This window comes from Anabrus simplex, chromosome 1 (genome assembly GCF_040414725.1).
Source record: "Anabrus simplex isolate iqAnaSimp1 chromosome 1, ASM4041472v1, whole genome shotgun sequence".
Classification (NCBI taxonomy): domain Eukaryota; kingdom Metazoa; phylum Arthropoda; class Insecta; order Orthoptera; family Tettigoniidae; genus Anabrus; species Anabrus simplex.
Window position 1 is genome coordinate 1,137,615,877 of NC_090265.1, and position 21,594 is coordinate 1,137,637,470.

General features: G+C 38.3%; 1 protein-coding gene across 1 annotated transcript in view; it reads left to right on the forward strand.

The window, feature by feature from the left end:
• poe (E3 ubiquitin-protein ligase-like protein poe) overlaps positions 1-21,594 on the forward strand; it is a 797,274-nt gene that overhangs the window by 515,192 nt on the left and 260,488 nt on the right. The window contains exons 49-50 of the mRNA XM_067137373.2: positions 2,254-2,364; positions 6,067-6,237. Coding sequence (XP_066993474.2) covers positions 2,254-2,364; positions 6,067-6,237 — 282 coding nt within the window. The remainder of the gene's footprint in view (positions 1-2,253; positions 2,365-6,066; positions 6,238-21,594) is intronic.

Here is a 21,594-nt window from a genome sequence, read left to right on the forward strand (position 1 = left end):
GCCTAGAAGTCATGTATTCACTGCACAAAATTTGAGGTTATTGCATATTGGACCCCCCTTTACATTTTTTTGCTGTAAATGTGGGAGAAAAAGGGTCTAATATGTGAGTAAATGCAGTAATCCAGTCTCTAATTCCTTTACCTATAAATCAATTTCTGCCCAATTTGTCCTCATGTATTCCAACTTTATGTTCATATTTATGATCATCACACCCGGGAAACTGGAGCAGGAGATGATGATGATGATGATGATGATGATGATGATGATGATGGGGACGAGGAGTTATGATAATTCCTACCTTTAAAAGCTCAATTCAAGCTTATTCACCTACTAATGTTATTCCTTGACATCTCTCCAATGACAGCTCAGAACATACCGCTTATGATGTAGATATTGATGTACATAGGGAACCTGAAATATTTGTCCGGAATAGGTAAATTCATAATTCCAGTACATATAATTGGTAAGTTTTTGTCACAATCATCTTAGTCGCTTCCTTCCCAGTCCTAGTCCCCTCCTGCCCCATCATCACCAATGTATAACAAATAGCAAAACAGAAAGAGATTTATGGGATATGTTATATTGACACTTGATACGGTGAAACTTGAGACGTCTAGTGCCATCTAATGCAGTGCCAATTTCAGGATAAAAGATAGGAGGGATTACTTTCAACACTGTAGTGTAAAGCAAAATAAAAGCATTAGAACTTACAAGCTTTCAGTATGTCAAAACATGATATGTAACTCTTAGAACACTACAACATACCTCTAAAAAAATGGATGTAGCTTGGGGAAAATATCGAGCACCTTAATCCAAAACAGTCAAGAGAAGTATCTTTTAAAACTTGTAGAGTTTTGTTTTTTTGAAGCGGTCCCTGTGATGTGTACAATGCTCTCCACCAACTTTAAAATGAAACGGATGTGTTACTCTGTGGTGTTCTTTATCTGGGTTAGTTGTATGTTTGCATGGCAGATGGTCTTTCAGTCTTGGTGAACTACTACTGGGATCCTAACCTAATTAGTTTCTACCTATGAATTGCATCCTGATTAACTGTTACATTGTGTTCACCTACATTCCTACAGATTTTTTTTTAGTACACTGATCTGAAAATTCTTGATTCTCTGCATGCCTGTTTGGTTTTAAATTTGCACTTTCCTCTCCTCATTTGTTACTTCTCTCTAGGTAAGTCTAAATCTTTGGTTACTTCTCTCTAGGTAAATATAAATCGAGATTGTTGCTTTCTTCGCTGATCTGAATATTTATTGTACCATATCATATCAGGGTCGTCAATATTAGAAGTTTGCTTGTCAGTCTTATGAAATTTTTATTTATGCTTTCGCCGGGCTGAATGGCTTAGACGGTTAAGGTGCTGGCCTTCTGACCCCAACTTGGCAGGTTCGATCCTGGCTCAGTCCGATGGTATTTGAAGGTGCTCAAATACACCAGCCTTGTGTCAGTAGATTTACTGGCACGTAAAAGAACTCCTGTGGGACTAAATTCCAGCACCTTGGCATCTCCGAAAACCGTAAAAGAGTAATTAGTGGGACAGAAAGCAAATAACATTATTATTATTATTATTATTATTATTATTATTATTATTATTATTATTATTATTATCATCAACATCTATGTTTTCAAGGCCCAAAAATGCTAGCCATCATTTTCATATGTTAAAACTCAATCCAAGAAAATGAAGCAAATGTTCAAAGATGTTCTTGAATAAGAATCTGTTGGCAAGTGTCTTCACCTTAGAGGATAACACGAACAGTAAGAACATTCTGAAATGTCTCAAGTAAAATTCTGCTTGAAGATTATTTTTCTTCTCTGTCCTGAAATGAGTGAAAAATTATCTCCAATAAGTGATGCTATAGGAGCAGTGAGAAGCTCATTTTCGTAACAAGAAAAAGTATCCTATTATTTGTTTGATCTTTGTCAACTTACTAAGGATTAACTAGATGAGCTGGTAATTTGGTTTAGATTGTACTATAGATTTATGTACACATTCATGACCAGTATAACAAGTCGTTAAGGTGTTGTACTTTTGCCATACCTTGTGATGGACGTGTTTCATTTGCTAGTTGTTCTTTCCTAAGGCAGTGGTAGTTGCTAACTTTGCAACATCCACTTAACTACCAGTACCCTAAATCTCACCTCAGAAAACTGTAGATGCAGATTTTTCAAAGGTAATGGCATAGCCATTTTTTATTTTATTTTTTATTTTTATTTTTAGTTGCTATAATATTGTGTTTACAGGATCATGAAGGTGGTGCTGATCTCCAAGTTCTGCAGCAAGGACTCCAACAAGGATTACAGGGGTTGGCTAACCTCCAAGGCCTTCAGAATTTAAGTGGACAAGCTTTACAGGTAGATCATTCCTATAACACTGTAATCATCATCATCATCATTGCTAGAGTGATATAACGTTCATTTGAAATGTTTAACATATCTAGCCTTCATCATAGGACATTTCTACATAGATATATTACTGGAAAAAAATTAAAATCCACAGCCTGTTTCCAGTCATTTGACCGGATCAGAAATGGAATGAATAAAGCCCTCGTCTAGCGGTGAGGATAGGAATTGTGCCGGTTGCAAAAGCCAGTCGCACTCCTCTGGGGCAATGATTCATGAATGATAGGTGAAATGAAATGATATTGGAGTGTGTTGCTGAAATGAATGACAGGGAAAACTGGAGTACCCGGAGAAAAACCTGTCCCGCCTCCACTTTGTCCAGCAGAAATCTCACACGGAGTGACTGGGACTTGAAACCAGCAGTGGGAGGCCAGTGTGCTACAGCCTGAGCCACAGAGGCTAGGTAAATGAAAGTCTAAATATGTACAAGCCCATAATACAATAAGCTTCAACTCATAAGATACTTTATGAATGTTAAACATTACAATATATCATTCATTCCAGATAAATGTGACATATTTCTTTTTCCTGTAGTAAGACAGGTTACAAAAGGAGACTTATGAGCAAAAGTTAGTTCTCTTTTTGGCAACAGTGATTTTGCCTCTATTCCCATCAGCCAATACATGTTGTGAGATTATAATTAATATCAATACATGGAGTACCATACCTTCGTTTCTTAGTTCCAAATAGTTTGAAACACAGTACATCTATCGCAGTAAGTTTACTGGTTAGACTAGATTTGTTCTCTGGGGTAGATAAGATGAACATAGTCACAAATCAACAACAGTAATACATTTGGTCCCCTGGAAAAGTCTAGCAGTAGTAATTGTTCTGTAAATGGGAAAAGTGAGGGTTCAGCAGTGGACATGGTCATGCTAGTAAAAGATAGATGAAAGTTAGTTTACCTAGCTGAGAATATGATATGCCATGTTTAAAAGAATGGCATGTAAAACTACATTGTTTTTATTTTGCTTTTGTGTTAGACTTTCATTGTTTTGATAAGGGCATCCAGACAGAATTCATTTTCATTGTTGAGCTTATGCTTGTCCTCAAAAAAAAGGAAAGAAAAAAAAGTGTGCACATTTTACAGTTCGGGTATGTTTATGTAGAACAGATCTATTTCTAATGTTTAGTTTAATATATGAAAATTTATGATAACTAGACACTTGTAATGCATGAGAGGTCAGTGATGATTCATGTTGTTTTGAGATCTTAAATATTTCCTAAAGTCAAACTTAATAAATATTAAAAGGGTGGACATTTAATATAATCTTGCAATGAATGTATGAAATACTAACAAAAGAAGATTTTTCCATCTCACATATTGCAGGGTTTATTCTTCATAACATCCAAGTACCTGCCGTGTCAAAGGGCAAGATGGCTGATGGTTAGCCCCATTTTTTGAGGATAGATGAGCCCTTTCTCTAATTCCAGACTTGTATTTTGGAGGTGTTCTATTCAGTAAACTTAGACTAAGGGCCAGTTTTACCACCTACTGGTAAAGTAGCATGGAACTTGCCCTCCCTATTTCCGTTTGACCACTCCCAGGTAGCGCTATCGGCAGCATAAATCGTACTTACCCGGTGCGTAATTTATTGGCCACTTCGAGTGCCCGACAAGACATTACCTGCCGGGCAAGTTTTGAGAGTTGAACGTTATTAGCTGTATATCTGGTGACATACAACTTAAATTAGCTTAGTATACTGAAAAAAGCATGATACTGTAACAGTGATCGATATTGTATTGCAGGATTTTTAACTAATGCTTCCCTTGAGTTGCAACGGTCACACCAGCCTCTCGTATCGGTAGCATAGGGAACACATTTTATACATCAAGCTTTCGTAAGGAAACTTTAAAAGGATATAAAATCAAAATCTATTTGGAAATCATTTCAAATGGGCTTTAATTTTCTACTTTTTCAGTTTTCAGACACGAGGTATAACTTACTGTATGTATCCAAATTATTGCAAGCGTTTTCGTAGCGTAATGGCCAACACGCTCGCTTCGTAATACGAGGTGTGCAGGTTTGAATCTTTTTTTATTTCCATTATTAGCGTTGTGTTAATCTGTTTGCCTCTTTGCATAAGTTCTTTTGTTAATAATATATTTCATTGAAATGTTTCATCACAGTATTATGTCTACTAGGAAATTGCTTTATTTGTGTGCTACTTATAGAAAGTGATTTTATGATTAATAGCATATAGGACTGTCGCCCAGGTAGCAGATTCCCTGTCAGTTGTTTATATTGTCTTCTTGTAAATGATTTCCAAGAAATTGGAAACTATTCCATTCCCAAATTCCTCTTCCTGTGAATGGATATTTACCCCGATTAGTTCTTTACATTTACAGTACCTTCCAACTTTATGAAGATAAAGTTAAACATTTAGAATGAAATGCATTATCAATAAATGGAAGTATGTGGAACTAAACGAGGTCACAGAGCTAGTTGCAAATAGAGCATCGTGGAGATACTTAATCAAGTCTCCGAGTTAAGAACGGCAGGGAACGAAAATAAATTTTTAAAATATAAATTAGAAATACAATGTCCGCCTCTGTGGTGTAGTGGTTAGTGCGATTAGCTGCCACCCCCGGAGGCTCGAGTTCGATTCCCGGCTCTGCCACAAAGTTTGAAAAGTGGTACGAGGGCTGGAACAGGGTCCACTCAGCCTCGGGAGGTCAGCTGAGTAGAGGTGGCCATTCTGGAAGTGGTTTTCCGTGGTTTCCCACTTCTCCAGGCAAATGCTGGGATGGTACCTAACTTAAGGCCACGGCCGCTTCCTTCCTGCTTCCTTGCCTATCCTTTCCAATCTTCCCATCCCCCATCAAGGCCCCTGTTCAGCATAGCAGGTAATGCCGCCTGGGCGAGGTACTCGTCATTCTCCCCAGTTGTATCCCCCGACCCAATGTCTCACGCTCAAGGACACTGCCCTTGAGGCGGTAGAGGTGGGATCCCTCGCTGAGTCCGTGGGGAAAACCAACCCTGGAGGGTAAGCAGATTAAGAAAGAAAGAAATACGATGAAAACCTGCGTACCTTTTGTTACGGAGCGAGCGACTTGACCAATCTACTATAAGAATACTTTTCAAAAACGCTGCCTTACAAGACAGGTTATAACTGGCGTAAGAAAATGTAATCTTGAGATTTTAATCCCAATCAGGTATTGATATTGAAGCTCATAGATTAAAATCACAAAAGCTTGACATAAATAGTTGTCCATAACTCTTAAAACTCTCCTTATTAGGCTTTTTGGTGATAATCAGCAGATGCAAGCACAGGAAAATAAGACAATCAAAAAGAGTTTCATACATCTGACGATAGCGAGATGTCGCTGAAAATTAGTCTCACCAAGTTCGTATATCGGTGTCTAGTTCCGGGTTGCTACCTAGCGCTTGCGCGGAGATGGTTGTACGCAAGCCTAAGTACCAGCCGATTTACACCGTCAGGTAGTTTACCTCCCGGGCAGCTGCCAGCCACTTTACCAGCAGATGGTAGAACTCAGCCGTAAAACACACTAAAATCATCATAAATCAACATAACCTCCTCAATCCCTGTGGACTAATTGTTTAGTGTATTTGAACAGCAGCTTAATTCCTAAGTGTCAAGTCCCATTTATTTTTGAGAACTGCAGCAAATGCTAACTGTTCTGTGTTGACAGAGTCTCCAAGTTCTAGCTTCTCAGGGTCTGGCTCAGGTGCAGAATCAAGCTCAAGCAGCTCAAGAGGCTGGTCACTTCTCAGATACAACTGCATCAATTGGAGGCTCTGATGATGAGGGCTCAACGGCTGCTACCGATGGCAGTACTTTGCGTACTTCCCCAGCAGAGCAGGTGAGATGGTTCAAATGTATAATGCATAGAGTTTGTGATTTTTAGCATTTGCGATAAATGCGAAATATGCCGAAACTTTGTCAGTGTATGTGTCCTCATCTTATATGACCCGTACGGGTGGTTTTTAGCGATTTCGAATTCGCGATAAAATGCGAAATTGGTTCAAAATGCGAAATTATACAATTTATGCGAAATAGATGCGAAACTCTCAGTTTTATACGAAATAAACATATATTTTTAAAAACTATGTATTTTTCTTTAAAATAAGATATAAATGTTGTTATTTATTTCAGGAGAAATAATTATTACGGCGCCCATTGCAATCGTAAAGCGGTAACATGCTTTGACGGACACTTCTGTGTTGGTGCACGGAACATCTATAAGTTCATTATCGCAGTTAGCTGGTCGGAGAGATTTATTCTCTTTGTTTTGCAGCCTAACCGATTGATGTCAGGTGTTACCTGAAGCTATTTTCTCTGTGTACATAGTAACTCTAAGCTGATATACGGAAAATAAAAAGTACCTCATTTTGCCGCTCGTTGTAAACAATCATGGCGGCATCCAAGCGCGGCATGGATGAGTGGATGAGTTTATTCGTAACTGGCTTGAAAATAGTGATGTTGAAAGTTGAAAAGATTATCTGGAGAGTGAAAATACTTCTTCTTCAAATGACAGTGATGAAAGTGATTCAGATTTCAGTTCCGAGATTATAGTGCCAATTGAAACTACGTGACAAAACCAGAATGCAACAAGAGCGAGTGAGAAGTCTAGTTTTCCTTTTTTTTTTTTTTTTTTTTGCTAGTTGCTTTACGTCGCACCGACACAGATAGGTCTTACGGCGACGATGGGAAGGAAAGGCCTAGGAATGGGAAGGAAGCGGCCGTGGCCTTAATTACGATACAGTCCCAGCACTTGCCTGGTGTGAAAATGGGAAACCACGGAAAATGATCTTCAGGGCTGCCGACAGTGGGGTTCGAACCCACTATCTCGTGGATGCGAGCTCACAGCTGCGCGCTCCTAACCGCATGGCCAACTCGCCCGTTGAGAAGTCTAGTAAAATGATACTTGGAATTATGATCTTGTTGACAATAAGCCTCTTTCTGTAACGTGTAAACCGGTTTTTGAAATTCACTCTATAGTGAGGAGGGAGTTGGGTAATAATCCGAAAGAAATCGACTTAGGGAATGAATTTCTAACCCCACAGTTTTGGGATCACGTTACTAAGGAAACCAATACCTATGCCTCTACATTTCTTGCTAATTTATCTGCTTCCCTTGAAACCAGTAATACATTGGTTTCCTGTTACTATAGATGAGCTAAAAGCTCACTTTGCTTTGTGTATTCTTATGTAGCCTATGTGATTAATCAAATTTATGTTAAAGTGACGAAAAATAAATAGTATGTAAGGGAATATTTCCTTTCACAAGTAATGGCAGGCCAAAGGGTTAAATCATTCAATGTGTGGAATTTCTTTCACTGGCTAAAGAGCACTGCAAAGACCAGTCAATCAAACAGCAAATACACTTTCAAGCACCACGTTCATTCTCTTTGTGTGTTGACCCTTGATCTTAGTCGGTTATTCTTGACATTGGTGTTGAGTAGTAGTTCTGTTTAAAAGTACGGTAGCGATTTATTTTCTTGTCTGTTAGCGATGGGTAGAAGCGAAGTGACGATCAAACAGCATGCCGAAAGTCACAAATCAGGACATTTTTATGTAAGGATACAGATGGCCTGCAATCAAAAACTTGAAGAAAAAAAATGTTTTGCAAGCTTTCCTTGGCAGCACTTCTGTGTATTTGGGCCTCTACGGACAGTGTCGATGTACAGTTTTTTTTTTAACAAGTACAACATAATTGTAACTGATAGGCGGTCTCAAATGAAGGAGGACACCTTTTAAATAATTGGCATGTTGTACTTAAATCATCATTGAAATTCCTCTTCCTTGTAGGCGTGTTGTACTGTAATAAATAAATACGTTCAAAATAGTATTTTTCACTTTGAAATTGTGTTTGTAAATTTGAAAATAAGCATATTCCTGTGTGTTCGTTAATACTTCTTGCAGTCTTATGTTGATGTTTGTCTTATTTTCCATAGTGAATTCAAAACTGCATGACAAGCAATGTGTGATTAAACAGTATGATTTTACTCCCAACTGTTGTGTGTGTAATTTAGCAAATTATGCCTATTTTTAACCAATTTGCTACAAAATGCTAAATTTGTGAAGTTTAGATGCTACAAAACGCTAAATTTGAAAATCAAAACGCTAAATCAGTGATTTTTAAATGCTATAAACCACGAACTCTAAAAATGCAGTTGTACCCTTGATCCCGATAAGAAAATCAACACACTTTCATTTGGTCGTGTTTCGCATATAAAATGTGGACAAAAATAGCAAACTTACAGAAGTATTCATTTTTGTAAAATATTAAAGCAATTATGAATATAAAGGTAAATTTATCTATATATATAAAATAACTTGTCCTGACTGACTGACTGACTGACTGACTGATTCATCATCGCCGAGCCAAAACTACTGGACATAAAGTAATGAAATTTTGGGGATATATTCATATTAAGATGTAGGTGCTCGCTAAGAGAGGATTTTTGGATATTCCGTCGCTAAGGGGGTGAAAAGGGGGGTGAAATTTTAAAATGTGTGTATCTATATCTCAAAACTTTAAAAGTTTACAGATGTAAAAATTGGTATTTAGAATCTTCTTTCAAAATAAGGAAACACGTATTTTTTGTTTTCAGAAAATCCCAATAGGAGGGGTGAAAATTGGGAAAATGGGTTGAATGCCTTTAATCAGGATACCGGTACTTATATGTCAGAAACTGAAGATATTACAGACCTGAAAATTGGTACTTTTGATCTCTTTTAAAAATAAAGAAACACGTATTTTTTTGTTTTTTGAAAATCCAATTAATGGGAGGGTGAAAAGGGGGTGTATTTTTAAAATGAGTGAATCTATATCTCCAAACTTTTAAAGTTTGCAGATGTAAAAATTTGTATTTAGAATCTTCATTAAAAATAAAGAAACACGTTTTTTTTTTTTTTTTCGGAAAATCGCAATAGGAGGAGTGAAAAGGGATGAAAAAGGGGTTGAATGCCTTTAATGAGGCTACTTAATGAGAAACTGAAGATATTACAGACCTGAAAATTGGTGTTTGGAATCTCCTTTAAAAATAAAGAAACATGTATTTTTTTGTTTCTGGAAAACCCAATTAAGGGGGGTGAAAAGGGGGTAATATTTTAAAATGAGTGTATCTATATCTCAAAACTTTTAAAGGTTATAGATGTAAAAATTGGTATTTAGAATCTTCATTAAAAATACAGAAACACGTATTTTTTTGTTTTCGGAAAATCCCAATAGGAAAGGTGGAAAGGGGTGAAAATGGGTTGAATGTATTTAATGAGGATACTTATATCTCAGAAACTGAATATATTAAAGACCTGAAAATTGGTGTTTTGGATCTCCTTTAAAAATAAAGAAACACGTATTTTTTGTTTTTGGAAAATCCAATTAATGGGGGTGGGGGTGAGAGGGGGTGAATATTTAAAATGAGTGTATCTATATCACAAAACTTTTAAAGTTTAGAGATGTAAAACATTAGTATTTAGAATCTCCTTTAAAAATAAAGAAATACGTATATTTTTGTTTTCGGAAAATCCCAACAGGAAGGGTGGAAAAGGGTGAAAAATGGGTTGAATGCCTTTAATGAGGCTACTTTTATTTCAGAACCTGAAGATATTACAGACCTGAAAATTGGTTTTTGGGATCTACTTTAAAAATAAAGAAACAGGTATTTTTTCATTTTTGGAAAATCCAAATATGGGGGGGGGGGTGAAAAGGGGGGTGAATTTTTAAAATGAGTGTATCTACATCTTAAAACTTGAAAAGTTTACAGATGTAAAAATTGGTTTTTAAAACCTCCTTTAAAAATAAGGAAACATATATTTTTTGTTTTCGTAAAATCCCAATAGGAGGGGTGTAAAAGGGTGAATATTGGGTTGAATGCCATTATTTTAATTAAGCTACTGATATCTCACAAATGAAGATGTTACAGATGTGAAATTTGATATTTGGTTTCTGCTTTAAAGTAAGGAAACACGTATTCTTGAAAAATCCAATGAAGTGTTGGGGGGGGGTGAAAGAACTGAAAAATTAATTGACTTAATTGTATGAGAATACTTACGTCTAATAAAAACTAAAGTTGTTACAGACATGAAAATTGGTATTTAGATCTCCTTTAGAAACAATGAAAACGCGTTTTTGAGGGGGGGGGGGGGGAATCACCTTGGTGTTTGAAAAGGAGTTGAATTCCTTTCATGAGGTCACACAAATCAAAAACTGAGGAAGTTAGAGTCGTGATAATTGGTATTTAGAAGATCCTTTACTATTAAAGAAAGAAGGTTTTTGCCAGAAAATTCAATTCGGCGGGGGGTGGGGGGGAGGAGTGTGAAAGGAAGTGAAAAAGTGAATTATTTTTATGGGGATACTTATATCCCAAAACTGAAGGTAATAGACGTGAACATTGGTGTTTGGAATCTCCTTTAAACGTAAAGAAACATGCCTTTCTGTTTTTTTGGGGGGGGGTGGAGGGGGGTAAATAAACTTAACGGCGGTGGGGTGTAAAAGGTGAGAATAGTTGATTTTACTGTACATAATGTACTTATAAGGAGCCTCCGTTACTCAGGTGGCAGCGCGCCAGCCTCTCACAGCTGGGTTATGTGGTTCAAATCCCGGTCACTCCATGAGACATTCGTGCTGGACAAAACGGAGGCGGGACAGGGTTTTCTCCGGATACTCCGGTTTTTCCTGTCATCATTCATTCCAGCAACACTGTCCAATATCATTTCATTTCATTTGTCATTTATTATCCATTGCCCCAGAGGAGTGCGACAGGCTTCGGCAGCCGGCACAATTCCTGTTGCCGCCGCCAGATGGGGCCTTTATTCATTCCATTCCTGACCCTGTCGAATGACTGGAAACAGGCTGTAGATTTCCGATGTACTTATTCTGATCATAAACCGATCATTTTTTATCTTTCCTGGGTTCGTTTTCAAGAGCCATCTTTTTCTTCGGAGAATGTTCTTAGATTACAGTACATTCTCCTGGCATATAAAGAAAAATTTAAACACCTTTGAAATAAACGACAGGAATGAGATTGACCGTCCAATTGTTCACCTCTATAATAAGGTCAACAATGCACGAAATATGTCATTCGTATGACCAGAAATCCCGCACACTTGTCTAAGCGCGACAATGGTGCTGGTCACATTGTTAACAATGACAGTGGCAGCAGATGTAATTTACCGCCAAGTAGCGGTCTTGCATCTTGTTGTGGGGTCCAGAACATCTATAATAATAATAATAATAATAATAATAATAATAATAATAATAATAATAATAATGTTCTGGACCGTCGTCAAATGTGCAGACCGCGCTGGAAACGGGTCCTGGGCGGGTAATGACTAAGAATGCAGTCCAGCCGCGGATTCAGTACCGCCAAGGCACCCAAGAGGACACCACGCCGGTTCTCCTCAAGGATTTGATCCATATTTAAAATTCTTATAGGAAAATATGGCAAAGATTTAGGGACCCAACTGACCGGCTGGAATACCTGGACCTAGCCCGGGAAATACGAAATCGATTGCTGGAAAGAAAGATTGAAAAATGGGAGGAAACTTGCCGTTATCTATTAGAAAATGAGTCAGATCGCGAATTTGGTGGATTCTCTCAGATAACCAGTAAGATCGCGAATTTCGGCGGATTATATATAAAACAATAAGCATTCAATTATAAATTTGGTATAATACCGTAGCGAAGCACGGGTATCTTGCTAGTTATTTAATATGAGAGCACAGTATGGAAAAAAATGCTATGGCATAACCGTTCATGAATTCAGAAGGGTCTGAGAAAAGTGCTGCTAAGGATTCGAGTACGTATCATTGAATCCTATATATCCATACCTGCCAACTTTCCTGATTTAGACAGGTGACTCTCAAGGTTTAGAGCTAGAGTCCTGCAAAACTATTTTACTTTATTCATGCTATCATTTTTTTCACATTACACACACATAATTAAACTAAAAAATAGGAATATTGTATAAAACACATAGAGAAATTAATTTATTCTAAATTAAAAACACCCTGGTGTCGGATATATATATATATGGAAGAATGGGTATAGTCTAACTTGTATGGAATGGGTGTCATACAAGCATCCTATGAATCGGTCGTTTTAGCTTCCCCTCTTGAATGAGGAAGTGTGGAGAAAAAGTTCCTTGCAATATCCCTGCAGGATTCTTTCAGTACCTGCAGATCCTTGTATATTTGATGTGATATTGACAGTGGGCTTGAAATAAGGGGAGAATTAATGTTTCAAGTGTTAAGTCAGTAGCATTGTTTTATTGTACAGTTCTTAAAAGGCTTGTATTTTTTAGCTTTTGTCATACCTGTGTACAATTTGCCTGGTAGGAAGTACTCCGACCTCTTCAAGGACTGACATTTTCTTTGCTCCTGAATCATGGATGATAGAGCAGCTACAGGTGATTCACAATGCCCATTGCATGTGTCCCTGTTCTTCATGAAGCATGGGTGGTGGATAGTATCCTCCCACTCCTTGACTGGCCTTGTAGGAAACAGACATTTTTTGCAAAACATTGGTGTCACACATTTGGTCCTGCTTCTGATCAACTCGTGGTCGACCTCAACGACCGTGAAGGGTGAGAGCTTCAATCTAGCTGACCGTATCTCTTCATACCAATCTTGTGGCAATTCCGCTCTTTTCTTCTGGTTAATGATTGCCATATCTCTGTCATATTCCATGTATGATTGTCCACGCATTCTGGCAAAATCTAAATGCCTGGTAACAGAGACAGTGTATTGCAAGAACCTGAAGTCTATAGTTTTTATTCTGGTGGTGGTGATTATTGTTTTAAAAGTACAACTAGGCTACAGGAATCACAGAAAATATAAAACTCTCTAACTTATGATTTCAGTACCGTGAACAAAAAGCGGAAGAGCATTGAGCATACTTCATCAACCCCTTTCTTAGCAACAGTTTCTGGGTAGGAGTAAAAAACTGCCTTGCCGGTTGACAATACATGGATATTGAATGAGAAGACACTCAGTTGCCTCTTGTGGTAAATGTCATTGGTTGATACATTATGTACATGCAGTTTTTTCTGGAAATCCATTGCAACAGCTTCTACATGGGAATTTGTCTGGCTTTCTATCCTTGCATTCCGTTTCCGTGAATAGAATTCCTGAGCTTTTGTTTTGTGAATAGTATTAGCAATCTGTAGTTGATGGATGTCTTGTTTCAGTTTCTCCTCTTCGTCAGTTGTTGGAATTTGCATCTTGCTTTCAGTTATCTTTACTTCAGCTAAATATCAGTCACACTCACTGAAAGTATCTGATCTCAGATACCCAAAAGAAATATTAAATTGTGTGGTCAAAATAGTTCTATAAGTCTCATATGAAACTTGTAATTCACTGTATTTCTCCAGATACATACGGTGCATCTTTTTAATATTTAGCTCTTCTGGTAGATATGTTCTCTCTGTCTTCTGAAGGGAATAGTGACTCTTTCTACCTTTATATGAAGCAATATGCTCAATGACAACTTTTTCTTTACTTTCGCTTGATTTATGCGGGTAAGTTGTGTGCTTACCTTTGCTATCGTTTGGTGATTTTCCTGCTTTCATGTAGCCTTGCAGAGTTTCAACTCTTTTCTTAGTTGTGCCATGTAGAGCTTGGAATGCCTTCCAGCACACTGGAATTTCTTCACACACACTATTTCTCAACACTAACCTTGTAAGTATAAGAGCAGTCGTGAAAACTCGCAATCTCTTTGTCATTGCGTGGTCTTCTCCTTGCCACCTTTGCAACTGAAATTAGTCCACACAAATAACTGTTTTTCTCATCTATTGTATTCATGTTGTTGAATGCAGAAATATTATTACATCTTTCTTCAACAGAAATACAGTGAAACTCTGTTAAGAAGTTTTTCAAGGGACCATAAAAAAAATGTTTCTTAAGCAGGAAACTTCTTAAAAGGGTTAATGCCCAAAAACTTATTCTGTACTTTGACATACATGTGAACGCACAGGCAACAGATTTCCTTGTTTGTGAACAATACCAAAATAGGCTGATATATAAGAGCTGCTAACAGAAAGCCACAATATAAAAATCCTATTATCACGATAATATTTTTAGAGATAAAGTAAAATAATTGAATATACCGTATTATAAATATATTTGATAAGGGAAGGGAACATATTATATAAAAACGTTGCAAAGTTTGCTTATTTTAGCAGGCAGAACCATTTCCTTCCACGCTTCCCTTTCCTCCGCACTTACACTCGCTGCTTCGCCACAAATTGTTTTGTAAACGATGCCGGCTCGATTTTTAAAGCGGTCCAGCCACCCGTTCGACGCAGTAAAAGGTACCCTTAATTTGCATGCGGCTTTCTCCTGCACAATAGTCCCACTGAAAGGTATGTTTAAACTTTGCTGCTGTTTAAACCATATGAGCAGAGCTTATTCTATTTCATTGTACTTTTCATATTTAACTTCCTTGCAATTTGCTGAAGTATTCCCTGCAGAAGCAAAGATCTCTTATTTCTTCGTTATAATGCCGTTCAAAGTAGACAGCGGCATTCCCAGCTCCTTTGCCAAAGCAAAACGGGAAAGTGTAGATGACACCACTTTCCTTATAATCTCCACTTTGTCTTTTATTGTTAGTGCCTTTTGCTTGATCTCTTTCCTCTGAGTTCCGCTCATTTTCACTTAAAACGTTTGTACGTTGATATTACAAGTACAACCAACTTCACAGACTCCTATTCATACTAATTACGACGCTACACTATGCTTGGCAATCCATAGCTTAGGCTTACAAGACGCAAAGACAAGGCGTGTACTACAGTTTGTTAGCATGTGCGTTCTATCTTCCACACATCCCCGACAACTCCTTCATGGATAACGGCAGCAAATGGGAAATGTGGCAACTTATTCTTAGAGATTGTTAGAACCTAGGCCTAAATCGCCCCTGCATTCCTGCTGGTTGTCACGGCAACGGACGTAGTTTCTGGCTGTTTCGCAAGTATCGCATGGCCAAGCCAGTATTGAGTTTATTTTCCCGCTTCAATCCTCTTCATGCTATAAGTAATGAAGGAAAGAAACACAGGTTCGAAGTTGCAGAAATAAGTACATGGAAAAGTATCTGGGGTATTACATGGGAGTGATAAAGGCGCAGTAGCAATGCCAGCACATCTAAACGTAAACAGTTTCTTTCCACGCGAGAATTTTATTTCACGTCTCCTCATCCTTGTGCTACGTTCTACTAATGCAATGTAATAATTACGAGTGACTCGATAATACAATGTTTAGCTCGTATAAAGGTAAAATTAAAAATAACTTTCAATTTTATGCCAACACGTGGTATTGCAATGCCTCTGTGTGCCTCCCACCAACACCCAGTTGGCTATCAACATTCGTTCAACTTCGTAGACGATCGGGATCTTTCGGCCGGCTGTTTGGCGGCATGTGTATCAGCTGGCAAGTCTGCTGTTTCCTGGACAGAGTCGGGAAGTTGTTTTTGTTCACTTTACTAATAATGGACACGGAAAATCTTATCAGTTTAGTTCAAAAATGTAATCTCTTTTATGACAAGAACCATAAGTATTATTGCAACAACAACGTAAGAGAGAATGCCTGGAAGGAAATAAGCAAGGGAATGAAAAATCAAACAGGTTAGAATATTCAATTTTGTGGTAGATTAACAGTAATGTTGTGGACAAATACACTTTACGGTTTTTAATTAATGTTTAGGCCACCTCAATTAATGACTTCTCCCTGTTGCGGCCTGCAAATTACTGCATTCAAGTTTTATCAAACCATCCATTGCGTACTTTGTTTCCCACGTAGAATCCCGTTCGATTCTATTCTGCTAGATGGAACGGTGGAGTGGAAATTTCGACTGATGGGTTTGATTCGATTCCACAACGTGAGAGTGAGCATCTGGTGTCCGTGATGTCGTACGGCCTTGGCAAGCCTGCACAGGTTCCGTGACACCAGAGAGACACCTCAAGCGCGCGGTCTAACAGAGGGTGCAACTTGCGCAGAGACTGATTCACACGTGTGGAGCATGAGTTGATACTATTTTCGGAAGGCTTGTCAGAGACCGATCATCTCACTCACGTACTTCCTGTGAGGGAAAAGTAATGTGTAATTTTTAGCCTTGTAGCCTCGTATAGCAACAATTGATTTTGGAACAATAAGTGTTTTTATATATACCATAGTACTCTGGTATTGTGCAAGACATGTAGAATAAGCAGTTTTGACCAATTGTATCTCCTGATTTCTCCTGATTTTCATATCAAAATCTCCTGATTTTTGGGTTTGTAAAGTTGGCAGGTTTGTATATCTGTGGACCAGACCTCTCTAATCTGTTGTAATTTGGAGGTCATATAAATTTGCATACATAGACCATCTGCAATTGAATCATTCCATAAGAAACTTCAGAACGAACTGTGTGCCCATACAGGCCCTTACAGTGAGATTCACGGGAAATGGTAGCCAGTCTGGTGGTATTTGAAGGTGCTCAAATACATCCGCTTTGTGTTGGTAGATTTATTGGCACGTAAAAGAACTCCTACAGGACAAAATTACAGCACCTCGGTATCTCTGAATACCGTAAAAGTAGATAGTGGGGCGATATAATCAATAACGTTGAGATGTAGAGGCACATTTAGCAATGGATGAGCGAGTTGAGTGTTTTGAGCTAGACCTTGTTTACATTCGTGTAAACCACATTGCAATTTTAAAATCCAAGGGACAGGTTTAGAGCCCATAAGTTTTAGAATCAGCTAAAATGTTCACCAACTGCACATGGAGTTCAGCTGCATGCGGTAGGAAACCTCTATAAATATTGACCATGGCCAAGAACTGGCAGAAGCCCTGTGACAGTTTTCGGGTAGAGGATGCTTCAGGAGAAAGTGGATTCTCTCTGGTGGGGGTATTGTGCCATCCTTTGACAGCAGATTGCCCAAGAAGGTTACCTAGCTTGCTTCTAGTACTCACTTGGTTGGATGTTGGATATATGACAAAACCATAATCAGCTGATCTTTGGAAGTGTGTGCAGAGTCGGCACTTACACTCTTCAGCATCCCAAGAAAACACCAGAATGTTGTTGATAAATGGGAAACAGAAGTTTAAATCCGTAATGACTTCATCCATAAAATACTGAAAGGTTTTTTCAGCATTTCATAACCCAAATGTCATATTGGGAAATTCAGACAGCCTGATAGGTGTCATTATGGCAGTTTTGCAAATGTCACTGTGTTGAACTGAAATCTGCTGGTGGACCTTGACAAGGTTAAGAATTCTAAAAATGGGTGAACCAGCGATGTTATGGCAAAAAGCTCTTATGTGTCATACCGAGTAGTGATCGGGTATTGTCCTTGCATTCAAAGCCTGGTAATCGCACAACATGGACACTGTGAGTTGTCTCGCTAAGGTGTAAGGATGAGTACCAGGGACTATTAGGTCTCGCTGTACTGCATCTTATGTCCTCAAATTCTTTCTTTGCTATCTATAATTTCTAAGGTCCCTGGCGATAAAGTCGACAAGAGACCAGCGGGCCTTATTCTAATGTTGTGTACAGTATTGTGCTTAATATTGTGTTGGATCCCTGGCGGGATGAGTAACAGAGTGAAAGTCGGCGAGCAATTTGCTAAAATGCAAGTTGGTGGATATTGCAGCAGTCTTTATCCTGACTTGTTCGATAGAGGGTACGGATGTCGATGTCGTAACATATAGGCCAGTGGTACCATCAAGGAGGCATCTGTTACAGCAGTCATAAAGTAAATTACAGAAAGTTAGAAAATCTGAACCAAGGTTCTTAGGAAGGCTACCATATGTCATGATTGTGCATCCCAAAAGCTTATGCGAGAAACAGCAACAGTCAGATAAGGTATCAATAGGAAATTTTATATTGTGATCAAAAAATAAACATCGGTGGCCCAATGTTGAACAGACAGTTGCCACCTCTAATGGCTGTTTGTTCTGTTTTCTGCCTTCTAGGAACAAGGGAAATTTTTGTGGCACCAACAAAGTTGGCCCTTTGGCGTAAGGCAACTGTCGTGGCTTTTAGATCTCATCCTACTGCATCTCCTGCCTTGAGCAAGGGCATCGACTTTACGTATCAATTCCTCCATTTGTGCAGCGAAAGTGATCGGCACATCTGTAGCATGTACGGCTGTGTGGTAGTTTGTCGTTAGATGAAAGCTCCAAAATCCTGTCCGTGAGCTCTGCTATATCAGTTGATGGCATTAACTGGGCCACTAATATAGCCTTAGCGGCTGTGCGAGTCCTGTTTTTTGGAGGGACCATGAAAAAAACGTACAACACAGGAAAACAGAGAATCCAAGAATGAACAATTTGGCTAAACATATCAAAAATGAAATATATATAATTATAATCTTACAGACACTCCTAAGCCAAACCAAACTACAGCCCCAATTGGCCTTTGCCTGCCAAGCAACCGCTGCTCAGTCCAAAGGCCTGCATATTATGAGGTGACGCATGGTCAGTGTGACATCCTCTCGGCCGTTATTCATGTCTCTCTAGAGCAGGGTCGCTATCTCACCATTAAATAGCTCCTCTATGAAAGGTAGTCACGTAGGCTGGGTGGACCTGGAACCAACCCTTATATCCAGGTAAAAATACCTGACCTGGCCGGGAATTGAACCTGGGCCCTCCAGGTGAGAGGCAGGCAAGTTAGACCTCGGGACCGGCTTCAAACATTAATTACCGGTATGTATTCAGTTTTACTAGGGAAGCTTCGTCAGTTTTCTGTGAAAACTTCTTTCAGTTCAGCAACTTTGTTCAGCCAAACACTTCGAAAAATCTGATAGCACCAAGCCAAATAACATTACAAGATATTAGAATCATTCCATATTGACGGTTTTCATGTTACAAAGGTGAAAAATGAAGAGTATCCTCCTAATTCAATACATCATATTATATATTCCATCATTAGACGGAGTAAACAAATTCAAACATGTTTCGGCTCGTTTTGAGCCATCTTCAGTGAAAAATGAGGGGAGTTGAAATAATTTACATAATATGTTAAAAAATGCCAAAAAAACATAATGAAGGAGCAAATGAAAAAACAAACAAAAGAGAGCCTAGACGGAAACAAAATTAGCACAAATATACAATATTTACATCAATATGCGGAGCAAAAAACAACACCCTGCAACAAAATTCAGTGAAACAGGTGTTAATTTAAAATAATAATTGAAACTAAAAACTGTGTTAACCTAAGAAACAAAGGAATGAAAAACAAATTATCCAAGATGGAAATGAACAATAGTAGCACATAGTGAGGTTATGGACCTCATAGTTTACAAAATATTGGTTTTGTAACAATAACAAAACAGGTTCAAATCACTGTCAAAAATCATCCTTGTAGAAACCCATCATATCAAATTGGTTAGGAGGGGAGCGGGAGCAAAAATTTTTGAGAAAGCAAGCCTGATATAACGTGCAGGCTAAAAGCCTGTGACAAGGAAAAACACCGATGAAATTTAAAGCTTTTGAAACAGCAGCATTCTCAATATATTCTCAATTTAGTGGTCCCTTTCTTGATTATCGTTTCATAATGTTGGCTGGCTGGTTTGCCGTATGTCGCGGACCCTCCGACAGTGCCAATCCCCATTATCTTATATTGCCTCTTCAACTGTTTTTGTGAAAGACTGCTTCTTTAATTTCTTTATTACCTATGGATTGTTTTTGCATTTTATTGGGTTGATGATGACCCAGATTGGGGTCGATACCTGTACGGCTTCCGCTTATAATTAAATAGGAATGCAATACTACATTTCTTATTTATTTGTATTGAATAGGTTGAACTACGTTATTTATTATTTCAATTTAATTGAGATTTTTGTCGGTGAATGCAAGACAGGTTGAAGGTTGTTCTAATAACGTTATACATGATATTCCATAAAAGTCAGGATGGATACCATACTCTCACAAAAACACACTAAAATCTGTATGAAACAGCGGTTGGTTTGTTTAAACATTTTTTGCGAATGTTTTCCAAGCAGCGGTTTATTCATTAGCATGTATTTTCTAATTCCAATAGTATGAACATGAATATTCATTTTCATTCTTTTAAATTGTAATAGAATCATTCCAGAGGTTTGTGGTGAACATTTCCATTTTCTTACTTCAAACGGCGTCACCTAACCTAGGTATACTGCGCATGTATTATGAAAACATATTTCAAGCTCCCTGTAAAGTAATAACATTTTCACTGTAAATTTACATGAGAACAGCCCTTCTGAAATTCAACAAGATGCAAATGTATATAACGTAACCTCTGAAATTAGTTATGCACACTGCTGTATCTTGAGGAGGTGGAGTATCACATTCTTATTTTATTTCAGTTCATAGAATTAAATTAAACAGTTGCTTACTTCAGCCTTTATTTCTGATGAGTTAACAATTGCTGGCATTGCACTTATTGCGAAAACATATCCCGACGTTTGTTTACACGAGTCGAAGACTGAAGTTGTGAGGAGACCCCAAGCTCGCTCAAGATCGACTCGCTCACACGTAGCGATTGCATTCAATATAAATGCTTGAATAGTCATGTACTGTATTTGGTAGAGTGTATGAATATTGATAACGGATACAAACTAACATGCCCCAATTTGCTCGTAATAACGCATGAATCAGTAAAAGGGTTCTCATTGTAACTGATGGATACTGCACAGATTAATATAGGAATTTTTGAAGGTTTTAATAACATTGTCATTAAAATGGGGATTCCCTTCTGCTACAGTGGCCGTGGTCGGATGTGCATCTGAGTCCGACATCTCACTTTAGTCCCAAGTGCCCGAGCTTTTATTTCCTCTTCTGCCTTGAATCATCCTTAGCAAGTTCATGACATCTTTTTCATAGGTTCTTAACCTTTACATTGCTGCGCTCGCAATATTGCGAGCGCGGAGAGTGACCGCTGCTCTGCTGCGCCCGTAATATTGCGAGCATGACATTCTTCTGACTTTATCAACGCAATACTCCCAATGTTGACATAAGAAGACATTCAAACTCCGTGGGTGGATACACGCATCTCTCTGCAGTAGATAGGAGCTTACAAAATAACAATCTGTTGATTCATTCATGAGTTATTGAGATAAATACGACACTGCTTTATGAGCTGCTCTGCGGTATGCCCGGCGTGCAAGCTAGGAGTGAGGTCCGCGTCAGGGATGAGTAAGCTACAGTATGTTGACCGTCAGTAAAGCGCGCGATCTTACCGAATCCAAGGTTGTAAGAGT